The sequence below is a fragment of the Mauremys mutica genome, chromosome 4 (assembly GCF_020497125.1).
Source record: "Mauremys mutica isolate MM-2020 ecotype Southern chromosome 4, ASM2049712v1, whole genome shotgun sequence".
NCBI classification, from domain to species: Eukaryota; Metazoa; Chordata; order Testudines; family Geoemydidae; genus Mauremys; species Mauremys mutica.
Window position 1 is genome coordinate 81608001 of NC_059075.1, and position 22042 is coordinate 81630042.

At 46.1% G+C, this 22042-nt stretch overlaps 1 protein-coding gene across 2 annotated transcripts in view; it reads right to left on the bottom strand.

The window, feature by feature from the left end:
- NAT10 (N-acetyltransferase 10) overlaps positions 1-9072 on the bottom strand; it is a 37493-nt gene extending 28421 nt beyond the window's left edge. Inside the window, exons 1-7 of one of the 2 annotated variants that reach the window (XM_045015914.1) lie at positions 8920-9072; positions 7867-7936; positions 6413-6535; positions 4357-4448; positions 2094-2265; positions 1426-1548; positions 68-129 (exon numbers count right to left, since the gene is read on the bottom strand). In XM_045015914.1, the coding sequence (XP_044871849.1) occupies positions 68-129; positions 1426-1548; positions 2094-2265; positions 4357-4448; positions 6413-6520 (557 nt within the window). In that variant the 5' untranslated portion in view covers positions 6521-6535; positions 7867-7936; positions 8920-9072. The remainder of the gene's footprint in view (positions 1-67; positions 130-1425; positions 1549-2093; positions 2266-4356; positions 4449-6412; positions 6536-7866; positions 7937-8919) is intronic. The other variant, XM_045015915.1, reaches the window with a different exon arrangement.
- Between the last annotated feature and the right edge of the window lie 12970 nt (positions 9073-22042).

Here is a 22042-nt window from a genome sequence, read left to right on the forward strand (position 1 = left end):
TGCTGTGGATGCCTTTCTTGCAAATGTAGACTTGTTAACTTAGGTTTTCAAACTCCTAACAACTCACCTTTCATTAAACCTCCCTACTATGTCCTGATGTGCCTCTGTTCTGTAGCGTGAGTGAACATCCTGAAATAACAAGACAAAGACCACTCAGTCTCACAATTTTGAAACATGAAGGAATCTCTGGGCTAGAGCACAGTTTATATGGAATATAATTCATATGGACCAGGGGTAGGCAACCTATGGCACGGGTGCCGAAGGCGGCACATGAGCTGATTTTCAGTGGCACTCACACTGTCTGGGTCCTGGCCACAGTTCTGGGGGGCTCTGCATTTTAATTTAATTTTAAATGAAGCTTCTTAAATGTTTTTAAAACCTTATTTACTTTACATACAACAATAGTTCAGTTATATATTATAGACTTATAGAGACCTTCTAAAAACGTTAAAATGTATTACTGGCACGTGAAACCTTAAATTAGAGTGAATAAATGAAGACTCGGCACACCACTTCAGAAAGGTTGCCGACCCTCGATATGGACTATCAAATATCCCTCTGTCCCCATCCATTCTTGACTAATGCCTCTCCTTTCCCCGGCATAAAACTTCCTTTTCCTGTATACCATGCATCTCCCCTATCCTCCAAATTCCTCTCTAAAAATACCACCTTTTTACCCTTCCCCGCACTAATTTCCACACCAGCCTTATCTACTCCCTGAACTTTATGTGATTGCATCATATTGTCTAATTTATGGCCCAGTCATGCAGCGGCTGAATACCCCATGGTGAATGCCTCATCAGTGAAGCTAGAAAAAAACTGTTTCTCCAATTCAAGTGCTGACTCAATTACTACTAGTGAAACTCCCTAGCTGAAAAATGAATATATTCAGCATAAATAGGTTACACGTCAGAGATTTTATCTGTAGTGAAGTTGCTCCTATTTAACAGTAGGTATGAATTTGGCAAATTGAGCTCTTCTTTTCAAGTTAATAAAATTCTAGCAAATGTGCCTCCCCCCCACACACACACACACCCTGCCCCGCCCCACCAAAAATGGTAAAATTGTACATTCCATTTGCCTGTACAGTGCCCAGACTGAGATCATTAATACCTTGTGACACTGAGGTCCCAGAGAAGAATCGAACCCTTATTCTATATCTAAAGAATTAAGTTGTTAATTATGCGTCCTCACCTTTGATTCCTCAGTCTAGGAGGAATTCAAGTCACCTTATTAAGCAGAACTGCTTAATGGTATAGACACATACACAATGGCAGAGAAATAACAGTAAGGTGGGGGGTGGGGCGGGCACTCAAATGATGACTCAGCATATAATATAAAGCTGAAGAGAAATGCACTATGTCTGGAGACTCTGGACCACCACTGTGTGAGAAAGGATCAGAGGTGCTTGTTAATCAAACATACCATGGTCATTGTATACAGCTGCTTCAGTGAGTTCATAGTTCTGAGGAGAATCACCACAATTCCACCTCCTTCCACTGTTTCAACAGTTCTAGCCAGCAGGTTTGGAGTCAAGGCTTCAAAATCCTAGCAAATAAAAACACAGTAACAAACAAATTCAAGGTTGTCCTGAGTCTGCCAGTTGTCTTGGAATCGACTAACCGGAATCAAACTGCCATAAAACATATTTCTGGAGGTATGCAGTGTAGTTGTAGCTATGTCAGTCTGAGGAAATTAGAGAGAGAAGGTGGGTGAAGTAATATCTTTTACTGGACTAACTTCTGTTGGTGAGAGCGCCAAGCTTGTCTCTCTCCAACTGAAGTTGGTCCAATAAAAGATATTACCTCACCCACCTTTTCTCTCTATAATTTCTGGAAGGCAAGCGTTTATAACATTAGTGTTTTCTTGCTTCTAATTACAATTCTGCCAACAAATCCACTGCCAACAATTCTGCCAACAAATCACAAAAAGCCATACAAAATACCTTGAGCCATCATCACTGAAAAATACAAGCAAGACAAAGATTTCTCCTGTAAGGCATTTAAATTGCTAGAAAGGCAGTAAATGGTCCAGGGGAAAGAAGACTCTCATTCTAGTGTAATTTTTTTTAAGCTAAATGATAAATTTGTTACCTGGAGTACACACATGCCAAAGGTGTTACCAAGAATTTTATGGGTCTCATTGTAATAGCAGTAGCGAATGTTTGTGGCTGCTATAAACAACTCAAAAGGGTCATCCTGGTTTAGGTTTAAAGTTCCACTTTTAATCTTCTTTTGTAGTTGTCTCATTCGCTTTTTACGGTGGCTGAAAAGAAAAAAAACCCAAACGATTATATGGGAGTTGTCATGGGAAGAGGGCTGGGCTGAGGAGGCTGTTTGAGATCTGGTTCAGATTTAAAAAGAGGGTTCCAGAGTTCAGGCTCTAGAGTAAACCAAGGGTAATGTTTGGGTTCACAGTGCTAAACTCATCAACTGTTCCTAAGAGATTTCAGCCCCAAAATGACAGAAATCAAATAGGACCAACTGATCTTGAAAAATATCAGTTGTCTTGTAGCCAAATCTGAAGAAAAAAAAATCCCCAAAACAGGCCCCCTTTTGATTCTGAACCCAAATTTGTAGGTACAGATTCAGATCCCCCTAAAATCGAGGATTTTGACATGAGGGCCTACAGTCTGCATCCAATTCTAAGGACTTGTCTACACTACAGATGTTACAGCACTGCAGCTGTGCCATGATAGTGACATAGTGTAGACACTTGCTACAGCAATGGAAGGGGTTTTTCCCAAGCTGTAGTTAATCCATCCCAAGAGGCAGCAGCTAGGTCAACGGAAGAGTTCTTCTGTCAACCTAACAGTATCTATACTGGGGCTTAAGTCACACCTCTGAGGGCTTGGCTACACTTACAAATTTGCAGCGCTGCAGCAGGGTGTGAAAACACACCCTCTGCAGCGCTGCAAATTGCGGCGCTACAAAGCGCCAGTGTAGTCAAAGCCCCAGCGCTGGGAGCCACGCTCCCAGCGCTGTCCGTTATTCCCCACGGAAGTGGAGTACGGACAGCGCTGGGAGAGTTTTCTCCCAGCGCTGGCGCTTTGATTACACTTAGCGCTTCAAAGCGCTGCCGCGGCAGCGCTGCCACGGCAGCGCTTTGAAATGCAAGTGTAGCCAAAGCCTGAGCAACACAGCTGGGTCAACCTATGCTTACGTATAGACCAGGCCTGCACAACTCGTAAAGCGGCGAGGGCCATTTTACTCCAAAGAAAACAGCTGAGGGCCGAACCCCTCGGGCCCCGCTGAACCCCCCACCCCCACCAGCGCCGCCAAGTCCTCCCAAAACACAACACACCTCCCAGTGCCGCCCAGCTCCCCTGAAATACCCCCCCCCCAATACCACGCGCCCCACGGAAACAAACCCTCCTTCCCCAGCACTGCCCCACCGAAACAGCGGTATTGAACCTTGGTAATATGTTATAGCGGACCCCTAAGGTAGTATAATTAAGGTAAAAGAAAAATGTCTTTTTGATAGAAGTAGAACAAGCTTTTCCCCCTACTTTGTAATCAATTGCCCTGTTGAATGAATGAGGTGTGAATGAGGAAGGCGTGGAAGGCAGCACCTCCAGACAGCTGCAACCCTTGGAGAGGGGATAGGAGCCAGACCAGATCAGTAGAACAGGTCAGCCACTGACTCCTCACTCGCCTCCTCAGCCCCCCACCCACCCCGGCTCGCCTCCTCACCCCCCACCCCCGCCATTGCCCGCCCACTTGCCTGCTCAGCCCCCCACCCCCTCTGGCTCGCCTCCTCACCCCCCCGCCACTGCCCGCCCACTCGCCTCCTCAGCCCCCCACCCCCCGGCTCACTTCCTCAGCCCCCGCCACTGCCCACCCGCCTCTTCAGCCCCCCTCCCTCACCCGCCACTTGCCTACTGACCTCCCGCGGGCCACACAATGAGCCCCCCTACTCACCCCCCGCGGGCCGCACAGTGAGTCCACAAGGGCCGCATGTTGTGCGGGCCTGGTATAGACCGTGCCTAAATGTTACTGAAGTGGGGGGGGGGGAGGGGGAAATGACGGGACGACTAAAGTAGAGAGGGTCACCAGGCCACAGACTCTGCACTGGAGCTGTGATTAGAATTCAGCCGTTCCTGGCTCCCAGCTCCATACTTCTGCCACACTATTCATACTTCTGCCATACTTCTGCCACACATTCAAGTCAAAACAAACCGTTCTATTACACTGAAACTTTTGTACAATCACCACAGGATTTAGCCTAGTTTCTTGACTCGATTGAATCATGCGACCTACATACAGCTGACCTGACAAGAAGCTCCCTTAGATCAGCTTCACAACTTGGAGTGCAATTAGACTCCCCACAAAGAGTGAAAGACAAAAAACTTCTTACCTGCTAAAGCCCAGCTCCTTCTTGTAACACCACAGGACTGAGGGTCTGGCCTTCACAGCTGCTTTAGATAGCATGTGATGGAGTATAACCACCTACCAAAACAAAGGCACATTAACCAACAGCTGCACTGAGAGGAAACAATCATGAAGTGAAACATTTTTTTAGATCCCAAGTGGAAAATATCAGATTTTAGAAATAGACTTATATTGCACAAGTTTTCAGTATCAACAGGAGTTAGGAGATGGCACAACTCACATCCAGCACCTTGTATTGCCCCCAGAACATCAGAACATGAATCCCATGCCAGGCATGCTACAGATTATAACCTGGAGCAGAATGGCTGGGAAAGGGGATCGTTTCTAAAGTCTGGATGGGCAGTGCAAAACCCGTCAAGCCATTAAAGCAGATCTGTGCAAAGTGAGGGCTACCAACTCTTTGCTTCAACTATTCCTTCCTATATAGTTCCACTTTGCCATATTTTTAAAACATATCTCACACAGAATAAAGCATTCTGTATACAAAGCAGATTAATCTCAAACATCACAAGGTTTATATGTATGCTGACTGTCTAGCTGCACACTGCATAAAGGAGGCAAGGATGGGTAACTAGTTACTAGACAAACTGGTGTCTCCTTCCAAATAACTTGTTTGTAATGGCTTATTTAGGCCTGGTGTACAAACTGTGTAAAAGCTGTCAAGTAGGGGTGCCATTTTTTTTATTAGCGGAGTTATACCAGTATAACTACATCCACATTATAGTGATACAACCCCTAAAGGTGCTTTATACTGGTATGGTTTATTCTCCTTTTTCTACAGGAATAAGCTATAAATGAGTCTACACTGCAGAGGCGGTTTGTACCGCCTGAATTATATTAGTGGAGTATAGTAGCAGCACATTTAAAACAATACAACTTTTGCATTTAGACAAGGCCTTCACTGTCTACTGCACAGGCAGACTTCTAAACAAAGGTAACTTTTCCCCATGTCTCTTGAAACCTGCATCAGCAGACGACAGCAGCATTGCAGAGGCAGCACATTCAACCCCTTTGTAGTAGATGGGGGTGTCTGAATTTGGGCAGTGTTAGTCATTCTCTCTCACTAGAACAACCACTGAGAGCCCAAAGGGGAAGATGTATGGGAGAAGTCTTTCCATACAATGCTGCCTCTACAAATTACTCCAGTAGGATTTCTACTGTGTTGAACCTTGCAAGGTAACTGGATAGGTAACACCTGGCTTGAGTCACAAAGTTGACTTAAATTTAAATTAAATGAAATTTAAATTTAAATTAAATGAAGGAAACTCTGACCAGCCTTGCAAGGGAGTAGAGAGTCTTTTTCCTTTACGAAGAGTTCAGATTCTTCTTTATTTTACCTACTTTATTTCATCTTTCCTGAGCTTTTTTAAAATAGCAGATGATGCTTAGTACACCTCTACCCAGATATAACGCTGTGAAACCGCATTATATTGAACTTGCTTTGATCCACCGGAGTGCACAGCCCTGCCCCCCAGAGCGCTGCTTTACCACGTTATAGCTGAATTCGTGTTATATCAGGTCGCGTTATATTGGGGTAGAGGTGTAGTTACATCCTTCCAAGCATTATTGATATTCCTTGTGTTTCTATTCTTTCATGGTCAGTACTAATATAAATATCACACTCTACAGCATTTACATCCTTATTATGTACAACGCATAGTATATTTACAGAAAAACTTCTCTAAAAATGAACAGTATACTAACTCAATTACAGAATGTCTACTTGTCAGATAAGATTCTCATCTCTGCTGCTCTAGAAATTAGTTTCCTTCCTTATGAAAGGTGCAAGTTATTTATACCTCAACCTATTTACCATTGTTGGCTGTGTATTCAGCTCTCCATGTGTTACGTCGGCCACATCTACACAATATGTATACTACACCTGTATGGCCCTGAGGATGTCACATGGACCGCAGCTGTGTGCTGATTGGGCTGTGGGTTGAGAACCACAGCTCTAGACTCAGACTGTACATTAACTAAAAAGAGCTACTGAAAATATCTGGTCCTAGGCTGATAGTTACCTGATCCTTGCCATGGTCTCCAACGAGAACAAACAATGTCCTGTGTCGCTCAGCCACTCCATTCTCAATTAGCACTCGAATGCGATTGTCTACCTTCTTGCGCTGCATGGTTAGTAAAAATGCCTGAAAAGTTTTTTCAAAAGTTAGCCAGTCTCAGACCTACAACAGCATGTTTCAGTTTAGGATGTACAGCAGTGCCAAGAACATAAGATGCCCAGAGTTTTTATGAGATGGTTGATATTTTTACATCAGATATTCTTTGCTTTTTTTAGTTTGATATTATCTTCCAACACAATCACAGATTTGATGGTTTTGTTTTTTGAAGTATCTGATTTTAAAAAGCAATTTGACAACTTCTCAGGGAGACTTTACATTAGAATGACTTTTAAAGAAACATTTAACACAGTGCAATAACTCAGAATGGTTTGTCATACAATTAAAAAGCAGACAGCATTTTTCCAACACTGGGTTTCACTTGTAAATAAATATCTTTAACGAGCAAGGCCGTACTTTCTTCCTTCCAATTGCCCAACCCTTAAGTTAACAGTACTGGATGTATTTGTATTGTTCCAACAAAGTCACTAAGATAATGAAATATTAGCTCTTACAATCACCTTATTCTGATTACCATGTTGCTTTTTTCTCCTCCACTCTCGCCACAAGATTTAAGCAGCTGTTATTTCACAAAGCACTAGTTACGATTAAGAACTTACTCCAGTGGGAAGCAGGGTTCCAAGTTCTCAAAGAGGAAATGGCTATTAAAGTTGTATTAGGTTCACAGAATCACTTTCTGGCTCCTGAGGTTACCAAAAGAGTAACTTTGGTAATATTTTGGGAAGTACAAGGAAGGATGAAAGGCATAATCAAACTGTCATTTTATGTTTAGGTACTTCATTGGGCGACACAGGACCGGCTCAAGGCCCCAGCAAACCAAGCACGTGCGTGGGGCGGCACAATTCCAGGGGCAGCATTCTGGGAGGTGTTTTTTGGGTTTTGTTTTTTTTTTGGCTTGGGGTGGCAAAAAACCTAGAGCTGGCCCTGGGGCGACAAGACTAAAATCAATGCAGTATGCTGCTGGAAAAACAGAGATTTCACTTCCAATGGTATACAGCTCTAATGTTTTTTGAGATGCTGGACTTTCCCTGTCACTGACCATTAGTCTAGCAGTGCTTTTTGAACACTACTGCAGGACAATGTAATAAGCAATGGCTCAATTTTTATGCCATGCTTTAACTATGTGTAGTCACATACACACACACAGACCATGATTGTCAGTGAATCATATCCAGCTGGATGAAAGTTCTAGCATGTTCATTTCCAAAACTTAGACCTCTATTCAGTTAGCTAAAGGGTTATATTAACTCCAGTGAAGAGCAGCGCTGTGGTAGTTCAGCCAATACACAATACATTGTTTTGATGGTCTGCAAAAAGGTTCCCAGACCCATTGAATCTACCTGAAATTGTAAAGAGTGGATCCTTTTTGTTCTTCAAGCGTACATGCGCATCAGATCCTTACAAGATTCTCTGAAGCAGAAGTGATAGAAAAGGGCTAATTGATTACCCAGTCCAGTGGTTCTCAAACTTTTGTATTGGTGAACCCTTTCACACAGCAAGCCTGAGTGAGCCTTCCCCCGCCCTTAAAAATTAAAAACATGGTGTTTATATTTAACATTATAAATGCTGGAGCCCAAGCAGGGTTAGGGGGTGGAGGCTGACAGCTCACAACCCCCATTTAATAATCATGTGACACCCTGAGAGGTCATCACCCCGTTTGAGAAACCCTGACCTAGTCCATCCTCTGCCTGCTTGGGCTGCTCACTACTGTAATTTTCATATTCCAAGGTGACTAAACACCTCCATAAAACCAGAATACTTTCTTCAGAAAACAAAACAAAAAAAACACAAGATGTCAGGTGTCCTCCGACAGAATCACTGTTGTGACTGCAAAACTACACAGCCTCTCTGATCCGCATGTAAAGCAGAAAAAAACGCGGAAGGGGAGCTGTACAGGAATGATTTCAAGAATATCCCGACTTTGACATGGGACTGCGGCTGGTTGGGAAGAACGAGTGGGGGTTGGGGAGAAAGACTAAGATTGACAGGGAAAACAGGAAAATTGAGAAAAACTGAGGAGGAGGAGGAGGGGAGAAAGACCCCGGAGAAGCATTGGGGTGGGGGAGTCAGGAAAATAAACAGGCTTGTGAACGCGTTGGGGGAGGATCTAAAGGGCTGGGCGGTGAATTAAATCACACGCACAGATCATGGCCGCCAGGCTAACTAATGCGAGCCACATGGCAGAAACTGCTTACATTTCCATTTCCCAAACTCCAGCGGACAGGAGGAGGAAAAAACGGCTCCAGGGGCAAAACCACCCACGCCTCCCAAATCCGCAGCCCCGCCGCTGCCCAGCGCCCCGCCACATGACAAACCCTCGCTGACAACAGGGCCCGGCGGCGGGAGGATGGGGCATCGCTAACTACCCCCATCGCACGCACCGCGCGCCTCACCTAGCCCGGCGGCGGCTCCGGTCCCGGGCGAGTCCCGGCCTCTGGCAGCGCGGCGCACTCCCCCACGTGGCGGCCCGGCTGGGAGACAGGCGGCCCGGGGAAGGCTACGCTACGCTGCACGGCGAGCGGAGCATGCTCGGTAACTTCTGCTGACGCCTCTGCCCGGAGTCCGCCCTCACTTGGCACCGCCTCCCGGCTGCAGCTGCTGGGGAGGGGAGAGTCAGCGTCGGGCCGGGAGCACGGAAGGCGCAGGAGGCAGGGCCGGCTCTAGGCATCAGCGGGCCAAGCACCCGCTTGGGGCGGCATCCTGGGGAGGGCGGCAGATGGCCCCGGTGGACCTCCCGCAGACATGCCTGCGGGAGGTCCACCGGAGCCGCCGACCCGCAACCGCCAGAGCGCCGCCCCCGCCCCAGCAAATCCTAGCCGCGGCTGGGAGTTAAAAGGCTCCGGGCTGCCCGCCGCGGCGGGAAGCTCGGAGCCTTCTGATTCCCGGCCGCGGCTGGGAGTTAAAAGGCTCTGGGCTCCCCGCCGCCGCGGGCAGCCCGGAGCCTTCTGATTCCCAGCCGCAGCTGGGAGTTAAAAGGCTCTGGGCTCCCCGCCGCGGGGGGCAGCCCGGAGCCTTCTGATTCCCGGCCGCGGCTGGGAGTTAAAAGGCTCTGGGCTCCCCGCCGCGGCGGGAAGCTCGGAGCCTTCTGATTCCCGGCCGCGGCTGGGAGTTAAAAGGCTCTGGGCTCCCCGCCGCCGCGGGCAGCCCGGAGCCTTCTGATTCCCAGCCGCAGCTGGGAGTTAAAAGGCTCTGGGCTCCCCGCCGCGGCGGGCAGCCCGGAGCCTTCTGATTCCCAGCCGCGGCTGGGAGTTAAACGGCTCCGGGCTGCCCGCCGCGGCGGGAAGCTCTGAGCCGTCTGATTCCCGGCCGCGGCTGGGAGTTAAAAGGCTCTGGGCTCCCCGCCGCCGCGGGCAGCCCGGAGCCTTCTGATTCCCAGCCGCAGCTGGGAGTTAAAAGGCTCTGGGCTCCCCGCCGCGGCGGGCAGCCCGGAGCCTTCTGATTCCCAGCCGCGGCTGGGAGTTAAAAGGCTCTTGCCGCCCTAAGGGCGCACGGACTGCCCCCCCAGCCCAGGGCGGCAATTCAGTGCGCTGCTTGGGGCGACAAAAACTCTAGAGCCGGCCCTGGCAGGAGGGGCAGAGCTGGCGGCAGGGGAAGGAGCGGGAGGCGGACCAAATAAGAGGGGGCGCGCAACCCACGCTGAGAGTCCCGCTGCTACAGGGGGACGCCGCAGTTTCTAGGCTATTTCGAAGGCTGCAGAGTCGGACACAGCAATTAAAACCCAGGGCTGGCCCCTCTCAGGTGAGCCCAGCTGGGGCTAAGAGGCCGCTGTTTAATTACAGTGTAGACATGCAGACTGTAGGACCCTGCGAGATGAGAGGGTCCCAGAGTTCATGCCGCACCTACACCGCAGTTAAACAGCCCGGCAGCTGGCAAAAGCCCGCTGTGGTTATCTAATAGCCGTACATACATACCCTAACTGTATGTAAGAGTGCAGTTAAGGGACACTTGGCAGTTGTAGTACTACCACTATTATGAAAAGGGAGAGGATAGTGTAGCTGAACTGGTTAGACATGCATACTGAATTCCCTAGAGATATGACACATTGCCTTTTTAGTGTACAGTTGCAGGTACTACTTACATAAGGTGCTGCTGTTTAAAAGTAGGGAGGTGGTATATATGAATACTCTTTGACTAACACAAAGGATTTTTATTATTTATGGGAGGGACTACAGAACCTCCCCACCCACTATCACTAGACCAGGAAAGGCAAGGGGCATGTAACCCTTACCCCAAGATGAGCCTAAAAAGATGCTTTTTAAGTCCACGTAGGTAGTGCCTTTCAATTTAGTTGAATGTCCTCTTGTTATTGTATTATGATGAGAGAGTAAGCAAGAGGGAAGGTAAAGATCAGGCATTTGTAAGAGAGCTGACAACAGGTAGCATGCTTAAGCTGATTTTTGTTTTCTCACTGTAACGATTTCCACAGGTGGGCCCTGATTCACAAAAGTCAGGAAGTTCTAAAACATTTCCATCACATACAGCCAACCCATATTGGGGTGAGGGGGAAAGGAAGGGATTGAGAAACATATAAGATGCATTTGAGCAGTGTCATTTTGTTTTGGGAGACTCCTGGCAGCTCTTTGAATGTAGAATTAGCCCAGAAAACCAATCAAGAAGCTTAGAAGTACATTGGGGGAAAAATGAGCAAGAAATATTTAAGTTACACCCCTATTTCACCAGTCCAAGAGTAGGTATAGCTCAGAAGACATTCCACTAATTCCAGCATCCCTTTTTAACATCAGTGATCCTTTAGCACAGCTCAAATTCATAGATAAACAAGAATAACCATAGGGACACATTGACTAGTGCAAGTTAAATGTAAAAGTTTTCCAACTCACAAAAGAAGGTTTACAAAAGAAAATTTGAGAAAATATACAAACACTAGCTCATAGATTCCAGGAAAGTGGACTACTGTTCTGTGCTTGTTGCAAATTAAGTGGTGTTAGTAAGCAGCCTTATTGATGGTGACTTTTTGGGAATGGCCAAATAGCCACATCTCAAACTCACAAGAAAAGCCATGTTCATACTGAAAATACAAGGAAGAGAATTGGAACTGTGAGTGAAAACTGAGTATGCAACTGACCAGACTTCACAATCATTGCTCACACTGAAGAGAGAACACTTGCAGGTTGTATTTGAAAGAACTGTGGCCATTGTTCTTCATTTAGCTGAACAGAACCTACCATTTCATGGATCCATGGAAAAAACTTACCACGTGTGGAAATGGAAACATCTTAGGCCAAGTTGAGTAAGTGGCTAAATTTGAGCCTGTGATGAAAGAACATAAGATAATTTTTCACTAAAAAACACCATTACTTAAGCCCTACCCTAAAAAATATTTTGTATTGATCTCAGAAAGGTAACAGGTACAATTAACAAACAAGATGAAGAATCGTTTATTTTGGATTGCACATCTGAGATAAGTCACAAGAAATAAATATCTGTCAGTTTGAGATACCTCTTTTGGATCTTAATGTATCACCATTGAAGAGCACTTCCTATATTTTAGGAGTTATCTAGACATGGTGTGACATGCTATATACAGGGGACAAGGATATGATAATGGATTAACATGAGAGGACAGCATCAGGGTGCGCAAGCTCATTTAATTCAAAAGAATAAAAAAGGCATTTTTCCTCTGTGAGGATGCCATTCCTTAAATCTAGTGATGAGTGACACAGCAAACTTCTCAAACAGGTCAAAACTTTTTTTCACGTGTTCTTTAATGAATGCACACTATATTTGCAGCTTCAACCAGAAGGTGGAGAGTTTTGAAATCCAATGTGAAAACATTAAGGTCTCTCCAACACAAGATGAGGGGAGCAAACTTGAAAGTGTCAGTACTCTGCAGTTTCAGATGGAGTGCGCAATCAGCACTGTAGAAATTGAGAGAAATGACGAGAGATAATGGGGAATAGGGAGAAGCCAGATCACTGGCGGATGAATTCTCATTTAAGTTCATTATCTCACTTGTGGTTTGGCACAACTTAATGTTTAAAATTATTATAGTAGGCAAAAAATGTCAGAGCACAGTGCTTGGCCTTGATGTCAGCAAATTAGTTGAAGCTACTCAGCCAAATACAGAATTAACATGAAAATAGAGTTGAAGAGGTGTTAATTGCTGAACATATAGAAGAAATGTCAGTGCCTGCAAAACTAACTGAAACAAGTCCACAGAAAATAAATTGTTCAGGTACAAAGCAGAGGATCAAGTTATTAGCAATGCAGAAGAGATTTCAATTTAACTTCTTCACTACTGTGATAGACACTGGTGAGGCTGCTCTCATGAGCTTGGGATAATGTTTTGAATTATTGCAAGAACACATGGATGTGTTTGGATTTGTGTGTGATGTGAAAAACATTGCAAACTTTTTTTCTAACAAGTGAATTGAACAAATTGTGCAGTAACCTGGAATCAGCTCTGACAAGTTCTGAAGACAATATTGGGAATGTAGATGTGTGCAACCTGGTATATGAACTCCAGAGTCTTTCTGGGGTTTTGCTGAAGTCTGTTGATGCACTTGAGTCACTTCCATTCATTTTCAGCATGGGTTTGCCCCTGATGTACCCAAACACGTGTATTGTTCCATGAGTGTTTCTCACAGCTCCAGAGTCCATGGCATTTGCAGAAAGAAGTTTCTCAAAGCTTAAGTTAATAAAAACTTATGAGGTCTACTGTGTCTTAAGAACGCTTAGTAGGACTGCCTACATTGTCCACAGAAAGTGACATTTGCAACACACTTCAAGGATGTGACAGATGAATTCATCAATAAGCACTCCATTACTCAGAATGAACAAGGTAAGAAAAGCACAGACTTTTTTCCAGTCACTACCCACTGAAAAGAGTAAAACTTAACAGGCAATTTATCTATCTTTGAAGGTGTTTGCAGCCAATTACTAGTTGTGGATTTCTGTAAGTCATTATTTGCATGCTTTGATTAAACTGGTAATGAATATTAATGAAAAGGGGCCCCCTCAGGATACAGGATGGGGTAGAAACCAGGGTTAAGAGGCACTGCCAGAAGGGGAAACCCCCAGGATACGAAGGGTAAGGGGGATAAAGGATATCATACATGGCCAAAGCCCTCTGCAGAATTTACAAAAATAGAGGTTGGATGGCAGAGGTTTTCCCCTCCTGCACAGTACATCTCAGCACCTGCTTCCCAGGGCTGTGATCTTAAAGGCACAGTAAGTTCCACTTCCTAGACAAGGTAACTAGCTCTTCCCTATCTGAAAGGATGTACTGAACTGCTAAAGGAGACTTGAGTCAGTGAAATATTTTACATACTTCCTACCAAAATAAAATATACAAACACACACTTTTTAGTGTTTAAAACAGTGGTCCCCAACCGTTTTCATCTGGCGGGCACCAGATGAAGGACCGTGGCAGCGGTCGAGCATCCGCCGAAATGCTACCGAATTTCAGCGGCATTTTGGTGGATGCTCGACTGCCGGCCAGGATGCGGGTGCCATGGTGCCCGTGGGCACTGCGTTGGTGACCCCTGGTTTAAAATAATATCTTATCAATTTAAATTAATGCATAAAGTCTTGTAGCACTTCATAAATTTGTCTTATCCGTTCTGATTTGCTGAAATTGGACTCCCTTTCTTGTAATCCATTGTAAAAAAAATTTTTTTATTACTTATTCTTGGTACTTCATTTATATTATTATGCAGATGTATTCCATTGTAGCTATTTAATTTATAATTTAATAGCTAACAAAATATTGATTGTAAATAGTTTTAGCAATGAGTATTACTAGCGCAACATGCCATGTTATTATAATTTGCAATTCCTAATTCAATTTTTTTTTTTAAACATTGCAGGTTTATTCTTTTGGATCATGTGACTACAAGGCTGACTGATTTCCTGGATGTGTCAAAATGTCTTCAGTTTCATTTGATCTGGCATTGGGAATTTCATTTCTCAGCTGTTATTTTGCCTCTCACTCCATTGTTACTGCTTTTTCACATTTCACTACTTGTGTGTAGAACTTGGTTTCCAAATATTCACAAAGGGTATGTAATAGTCCGCGGTTGGGGCCGTGCCCTCTCAGGGGCCGTCGGGAGCCAGGCCGCCTCACTACACGGCCCAAATCAGTCTCCGGGTTCTGAAGGTCTTGGGGTTCTGCCCCTCAAGCAGGGGCTGAACAGAAGGCACACGATTAATGCAATGAGTCCCAGCCCTCAGTCAGGGCGGGACAGCAGACACTAGGGCTAGGCTCAGATCCTTCCCACAGGCGGAGCACCCATAAAGTCAATAAGCCACGGCCCTCATTCAGGGCAGGGCAGCGAACCAGTTCTAAGCTCCCGTCCTGGCAGCCGGAGCTGAACGGTTACAAAGTCAGTAAGCCCTAAGCCCTAGCTCAGGGCAGGGCAGCACACAAGAGTCCAGGGAGCTCAGATCCCCCTGCAGGCTGAGCAGTAACAAAGTTAACAGGCTAAGCCCAGGCCCTCAATCAGGGCGGGCACCAAACACAGCAGTTCTAGGCTCAGCTCCTTACCGCAGGAGCTGAGCAACAATAGTTCAGGGCTCAGGTCCTTGCATCAGGAGCTGAGCAACAATAGTCAGTAAGCCCCCAGCCCTAGGTCAGGGTGGGGCAACAAACAGTAGTTCCAGGGGTTCAGGTCCTTGTCCCAGGAGCTGAGCTATGGCAATAGTTCCGGAAGCCCAAGCCCTTAGTCAGGGCGGGTAATAAACAATAGTTCAAGGCTCAGGTCCTTATAGCAGGAGCTGAGCTACCACACTACTTCAGGGAGCCCAGGCCCTTAGTCAGGGCGGGGCAACACACAAGAGTCCCGGGGGGGCTCAGGTCCTTGCAGCAGGAGCTGAACCACAGCAACAAGTCAGGAAGCCCAGACCCTTAGTCAGGGCGGGGCAATAAACAATAGTTCAAGGCCCAGGTCCTTGTAGCAGGAGCCGAGCAGTAGCATTAGTCTCAGGATGCCCCGGCCCTCAATCAGGGCGGGGCAAGAAACCAGAGTTCAAGGCCCAGGTCCTTGTAGCAGGAGCTGGGCTGCAGCAATAGTCTCAGAAAGCCCAGGTAAGTGCAGGCTTCTCTGCCTGAGTGCTGGCAGGAGGGGGAGTCTGCCACCCGTGAGTGGGGTGGCAGGGGGGACACAGGCCCACCCACTCCTCTGTGTCCCAGCCCGGGGCCCTAACAGCGGCGTGGATCCGCTGCAGTCAGTGGGGATCCTGGCCGCAACACACTGACATGGGCACGTCAGTGCCCTCAGCCGGACAGGGGTCGGCTACCCCCGGGCTACACTCCATCTCCCCCTCCATGGGTACCTGCTCCTCGCTGGGCTCTGCAGTGGGGTCCCACACCATGGGCTCCTCGGCGTGCTGAGGGCTCTCTAGGTCGGGCTGCTCCTCCGGACTCGGGTCACGGGAACGCTCGGGCAGCTCCTCGGGGTACCGGGCTCGGGGCAGGCTCGGCCAGTCCACCTCGGGGTACCTGGCTCGAGAGAGGCTCCGTCCGTCCGCGTCAGGGTACCTGGCTCGAGGGAGGCTCGGTCCGGCAGGAGCCTGATCAGGAGCGTCCATCCTCTCCGGCCGCTGGGCTCCAACTGAGTGCTGAGGCCGGGCTTTTATACTTCCTGTCCCGCCCCTTGACTTCCGGGGGGCGGGAACAGGCGACGGTGGCTCCACCCACTGAGGTGGCTGTTCCGGTTCCTCCCTCTCAGGGGCCGTCGGGAGCCAGGCCGCCTCACTACAGGGTAGTATACTATCTCATACGAAATCTTTCTCAAATGAAAATTTCTTTAACTTTTAATGAAAGTAGATCTACAACCACCAGACTTCAAAAATCATGAATTATATAACTAAAAATTACATGAGTTTTTTAATTTGCCTTTTCCCCCCAAGCCTTTATACTAGGCTGAGAACTACAAAAGTATTTAGGCTCCTAACTTCTCCTGATTTCAACAGAAGTTAGGAGCCTAAATACTTTTGTGGATCTGGGCCTAACTTCATTCTTTTGCTGTTACCACTCCCACAGAATCCATATATAGCAGAACCCCATTTATCCAATCTAACTGGGCCAGATCGGATAATCAAAAATTCAGATAATGGGAAAGTGCAAGGCTGCAGCGCCATCTACAGAGACTACCTGTTTGGTTAATACAGAGAGCCAGATAAACAGGGTTCTACTGTACCTAAAATACTGTTCTGGACTGCCTGCTTAATTGAAAGTTTATTTTAAAAAATCCTGATTTCTGTAAGTAATTTTCCTCAGTATGCAAACAGTGAAGCATATGCTTTACTCCTACTAGATCATTTTCTGCATACATAGATGGTGATATTTCTACAGTTATTTATATGTTTAATTGCATACTATACTGTTTTAGTCTCATGCATGATACATATCTTTGTTGTGATACATTTCAGTGATGTTCTTCATATTGAAAAGTTTTTGTACTCCCAAATCACAGTTCAGGATGTGGAAGGAGACACGGCAAGCAGGATTTGTTTAGAACAGATTTAAAAATAAATGATCACCGACATATTGAAAAGTTTGATTTGTACAATCTCTTACCCACTTTCTAGAATGTAAGAAATACCACCCAATTAAACAATAAATGCAGAAAAGATAGCGATGAACATTTAAAAGTCCACAGACTGGTCTGTATGCTACTCACCAGCTGCATAGAACTGGTAGGTCAAAGGATCTTTCAGATGTTAAATTGCATTTATACCTAAAATACATGGCTTACATGGATAATTACTTTAAAAAATAGATGCTATAGTTGCCATAAAATGCAGGTGTTTTACACATTAACTCAGAGGATACTGTGAGGAAGAACTGCCTACCTGGTGAGCTTTACGCTGTACCTTCCAGACCCAGGTGCTGTCCTATGCCCACACTGCTCCACCAGAAGCAGAGAGGGAGCCCGAACTGAGAGCAGCCACTTGGATACCTGGATCAGAAGGGAGATGCTGCCCCTTCCCAAGCCTAGGGGAGGGTCAAGGTTAAAAGAGCCCATCAGCTTGATTAGTGAGAGGGGTTCCTTCCTTCTCCAATCCCAACGGGGGGGGGGAGGGGGGGGGAGGGGGGAGGCAGCAAAATCAAGGAGCTAAGGTTAACAGTGGTAGTTTGAGCTCTGGGGGAGGGATTCCTCAAATCTTGGAACATAGAAAAGGAGAAACAGGATATGCACCAGGGAACCCCATAGGGAGCTATGCTCCCCAACTGCAAGCAAGGGGGAAGAGAAGCTCTGGCTGCTTGGGCTGGCTGGGAGGAAACACACCTGGAGGGAAGCCTCTCTCACTTTGAACCCATAGGAAACCGCAAAGAAGATGAAAATTCTTAGGGGGGTTTGTTTTGAGCAGACACTTGCCTCACAAAGCTTCTCTTGGTCAAAAGGTAGGTCCTCAACCTCAGTTTGGAGTTCTTTAGGTATGCCAGAGGATTGTAACCAGGATGGCTGGTGCATGACTATGGCTGTGGCCGTGGTTCTGGCTGCCATGTCCGCGACGTCCAAAGATGCTTGGAGGGCTGTTTTAGCTATGAGTTGACCCTCATCTACAATGGCTTGGAAATGTGACTGTTTCTCTTCGGGGAGCTCTGCTGTGAACGAGCTGAGTTTCCCATAATTATCATAATTGTATTTTGCCAGCAAGGCTGAGTAGTTGGCGACTCAGAATTGTAATGTCACCGAGGAGTACATTTTTTGTCTGAAGAGATCTAGCCTCTTGTGTTCTTTGTCATATGGGGTTGATCGAAACTGTAGTAGTTTGCCATGCTGATTAGCAGTATCGACCATGAAAGAGTTGGGAGGCAGGTGCGAGATGAGGAAATCCACCCCTTTGGTGGGGATATAATATTTTCTATCCGCCCTTCCGCATGTCAGTGGAATTCAGGCTGGTGTCTGCCAGAGTGTCTCAGCTGCTTCTAAGATCGCATCATCAATGGGCAGAGTGATTTTGGAAGTAGATGCAGGTTGCAAGATTTGTACCAGCTTCTGTTGGTTTGCATGCACTTTCTCCAACAGAATGTCCTGGCTTTAGCCGACTCACTTAAACAGTTCCAGGAACTGTCTTAAGTAATCTGCCAACGTAGGTGGTGGCAGCATGATTCCCTTATCCGGGGAGGAGGAAAAATTGTGAGGAGATGTCGCTTCCAGATCAGTGGCTGTTTCTGTATCATCCCCAACATGCTGAGCCTCCGTTGGCTGCAAAGTGGGATAGATGGGATAAGACCTCAGCTCGCCTCTCTGAGCTGTGGGTAGCCTGGAGTGGGGACCCCGGTAAGTTGCCCACGGTTCCCAATGTGCCCATTGCATTGGGAAGGCCATCGATGAATATATCCACAGTGGTCCATACCACGGTTGAGCCAGCTGATAAGGGTATTTAGGACTCATCTGGCTCCAGGTTGGTTGTCGGTCTTTCAGTGATGAGTCGTGCGGCGAGAAAGTGCATGGTTCCTGCACATCATCACTGGACAAGTGTACTGCACCATGAGAAATATGGGGATCTCCTCTAACTTAAAGGAGAGCCCTCGGTACCGAGTAGTGGGGACTGCGGTGCCAATGACACAGCCAAGTCTCCCTGCTGCAGTAGATTCTGTGGCAGTTCTGATGTCTGTGCCATTGGTGCCAATGGGGACGCTCTTGTCGGTGCCCTCAGACGTGCTGTTGATGTTTTTGGTGTGGTCGGTGCCAACTTGGTTTTCTCAGCCGGTGCCAACTGCAGTGTCGGTGCCGGGGCGGAGGCATAGGGCCTGAGGGTCCCTTAAGGGTGAATTCGGTGCCATGGAGGAGGCATGTTGCCGTCTGTGCCTCAACTCAGCCTTCTTTGCTTGGGACTCAGCAGTGCAGGAAGTGCCGGAGCATCACAGGTGCTCACCCGAGCCTGTGTCGGCATCATAGATAGCGACCTGGCAGGAGACTGTCTATATTTCCGCAGTGCTCTCTGCGGAGACATCTGCACCCTTTTTCTCAGTCTTTTTGAGGAAGGCATGTCTCTTGTTCCTGTGCGGGGTGCCCAGAGAGGAGGGCCGTTGGTTTGGCTCTGGTTGGAGAGATTTCTCCATCACTATCATTTTCAAGTGGAGATCTTGGTCACGCTGGCATCTTGCTTTCAGATTACTGCAGTGGGCGCATTTTTGCGGGGTATGCATTTCCCCAAGACATCGGACCCACAAAGTGTCCGTCCGAAACAGACATTGCTTCACGGCAAGAGTCGCATCGCTTAAAGCCTGAGGAGCCAAACATCTCTGACATTAACCAACCTTGGTGGGAGGAGGGTAAACTGGTTAAGTAAACTTTTTTCCCCCTAAAACTAGCACCAACACTATAAGTTTTTAAAGACTATTTAAACTGCTCTCTTTTTAAAAAATTTGGCAAGAATAATGAACTCGCCCCTGAGCGCCATCCTCAGTCAAGGATGGTTGAGAAGAAACTGAAGGGCTCGGGTCCTGCAAGCACTAGACGCGACACCAAGACACCTAACTGCATGCGTGACCCGCGCAGACACTACTGTAAATCTCCAATCAACAGCATCAGGACACACTGACACCTGAAGTGGAACACCCACAGGGACAGCACTCGAAGAATCAGGTTTCTGCCAGAGGCAAAACAGCAGCAGATCTGGCTTCCACTCTTGAACCTGCTATTGATTTCCTGCGGAAGTTTAGCCAAGTCATAGCAATTACCTTTCAATAGAGGATACTATATGTTAAAGCTGCTTAAGCACTCTGCACTCCTATGTCAGATTATTTTATCCTTGTCCTACTGGTGGGCTGTATGCTCTGCCCTGACAGGGTATCACCTTCCAGGCTGAAGCCCTAGCTTCTGTGATTAGAGTATGGGCTCATTAAGTGAGCTGCAGAGGAAAAAAGATTGAGGGTTCTGTCTCCTCTCTCCCCGCCTAATTTTTTTTATGCTCAATAAAGACAACCTGAAACGGTTTTCTTCTTGTTTTGTTAGACATTCTCATCCTGTATCAGCAAGCTGAAAGGCTATGACTTGAAAACTAGTGTAACATCACAGCAGCTAAACAAGTGAAAGTAGTGCTATTAACAAAGGGAAAAGATTTGTAGTCAAACTGTTCAATAACTCCTGTTTTTCTGTAAAAAACAGCAAAAAAATAAATTCTCACCCTTTTTGATTAAGATGTTAAATGCTCACAATAAACTCCCTTAGAGCTCCATCAGGTCTTTGAACAAAGTCTTGAAACACCAGACAATTATCCAAATATCAAGATAAAACCCCCAATGTATTTTTCTAGTGCCAAAAAGTAATTAGCATCTTAGTCAACCACTAGTTAACATAATGCTAATACTGTTTCAGCTAAGCAATATTACCATTCGCTATAATTGGGCTATACTCACCTTCTGGGAGCCATCCCCATAAACAAGAATATACTGTAGTATCGTTAATTCATGTAACACTTTATAGATCTAAAGCACCACAACTTCATTAACATCTTGAGAAAGGCCAGAATACTATACAAGAGAGGATAAATTTATTAAGATGTGGCAAACCTGACTCTTCACATCCACACACACCTGACAGAGCTACAAGCTTTCAGTTCTGGCCTGAAAAATTCTCTGGAACTCCAGAAAACTGTTTATTCTGAACATGGCAGTCTAATCCAACTAGACTTGATTGGAACTGGTCACGCCAGGGTATTTCAAGCATTATCTTTAGACTGCTAAATCATCTCCTCCAGCATAGAACGAAAGCTCCATTATGTGTAATTTCTCTCCTTGTCTTCTCAAGTCAGTTTCTCTACACAAAACATTTGTGCCAAACATCTCACTGCACTCCTAATCCTCTTCCTTTTCCCTGTTTTTACATCAGAAGTCTCCCTATCCTTTTCAGCTTTGTGAGACATAGTAGATTTAGGAGATGGGTGGGGCTTGTTTTAATCCGAAATTCTTTCTGGTATCCTACACCACAGGTAATGAAGAAAAAAAAACGTGTTTACAGAGGGAGCACTTTATCACAAAACTGTACAAACATTCCTCTTTAACCCTATTTACTACCTCACAGGGAAGCCAAGTGGTAGGTATCTCCTTTTCAAGGACAGAGAAATACAGAGGCTTGAAATCAATGGGATTTGCTGGATGCATTGTTCATCCATCCCTCGCTATACATTCCAATGAATTTGTGCTGGTGCAAACACACTACCTAGTTCAATATCCATTAAATTTTCAGAAACTAAGATTGCAAAAGATTTTGGTACTCTTGTTTCTCATTCAATAAAAATAGGTAAGCTTGTAATATGTAAGCTCTATTTAATAAAATCCCAACTGTCAAGTTTTTATACAAAAATTGCAAGTTCACCATATTGGACCAGTGATATGAAATTTTTTTACCAACCTGCACTCTAGGTTATCAATTTCAGGAAAAGACTGCATAGGCACTAATTTATTCTCAATGCTGGTAACCTCAAACTTGTCGTATCAATCTTTTCAAAACAAAACCTGATCCAAGATATTTGGATAGATACTTATTTAACTCATCCCTGGCTTTAAGAATTTCCAACGATCTAAATTTCTTGTACATGGAT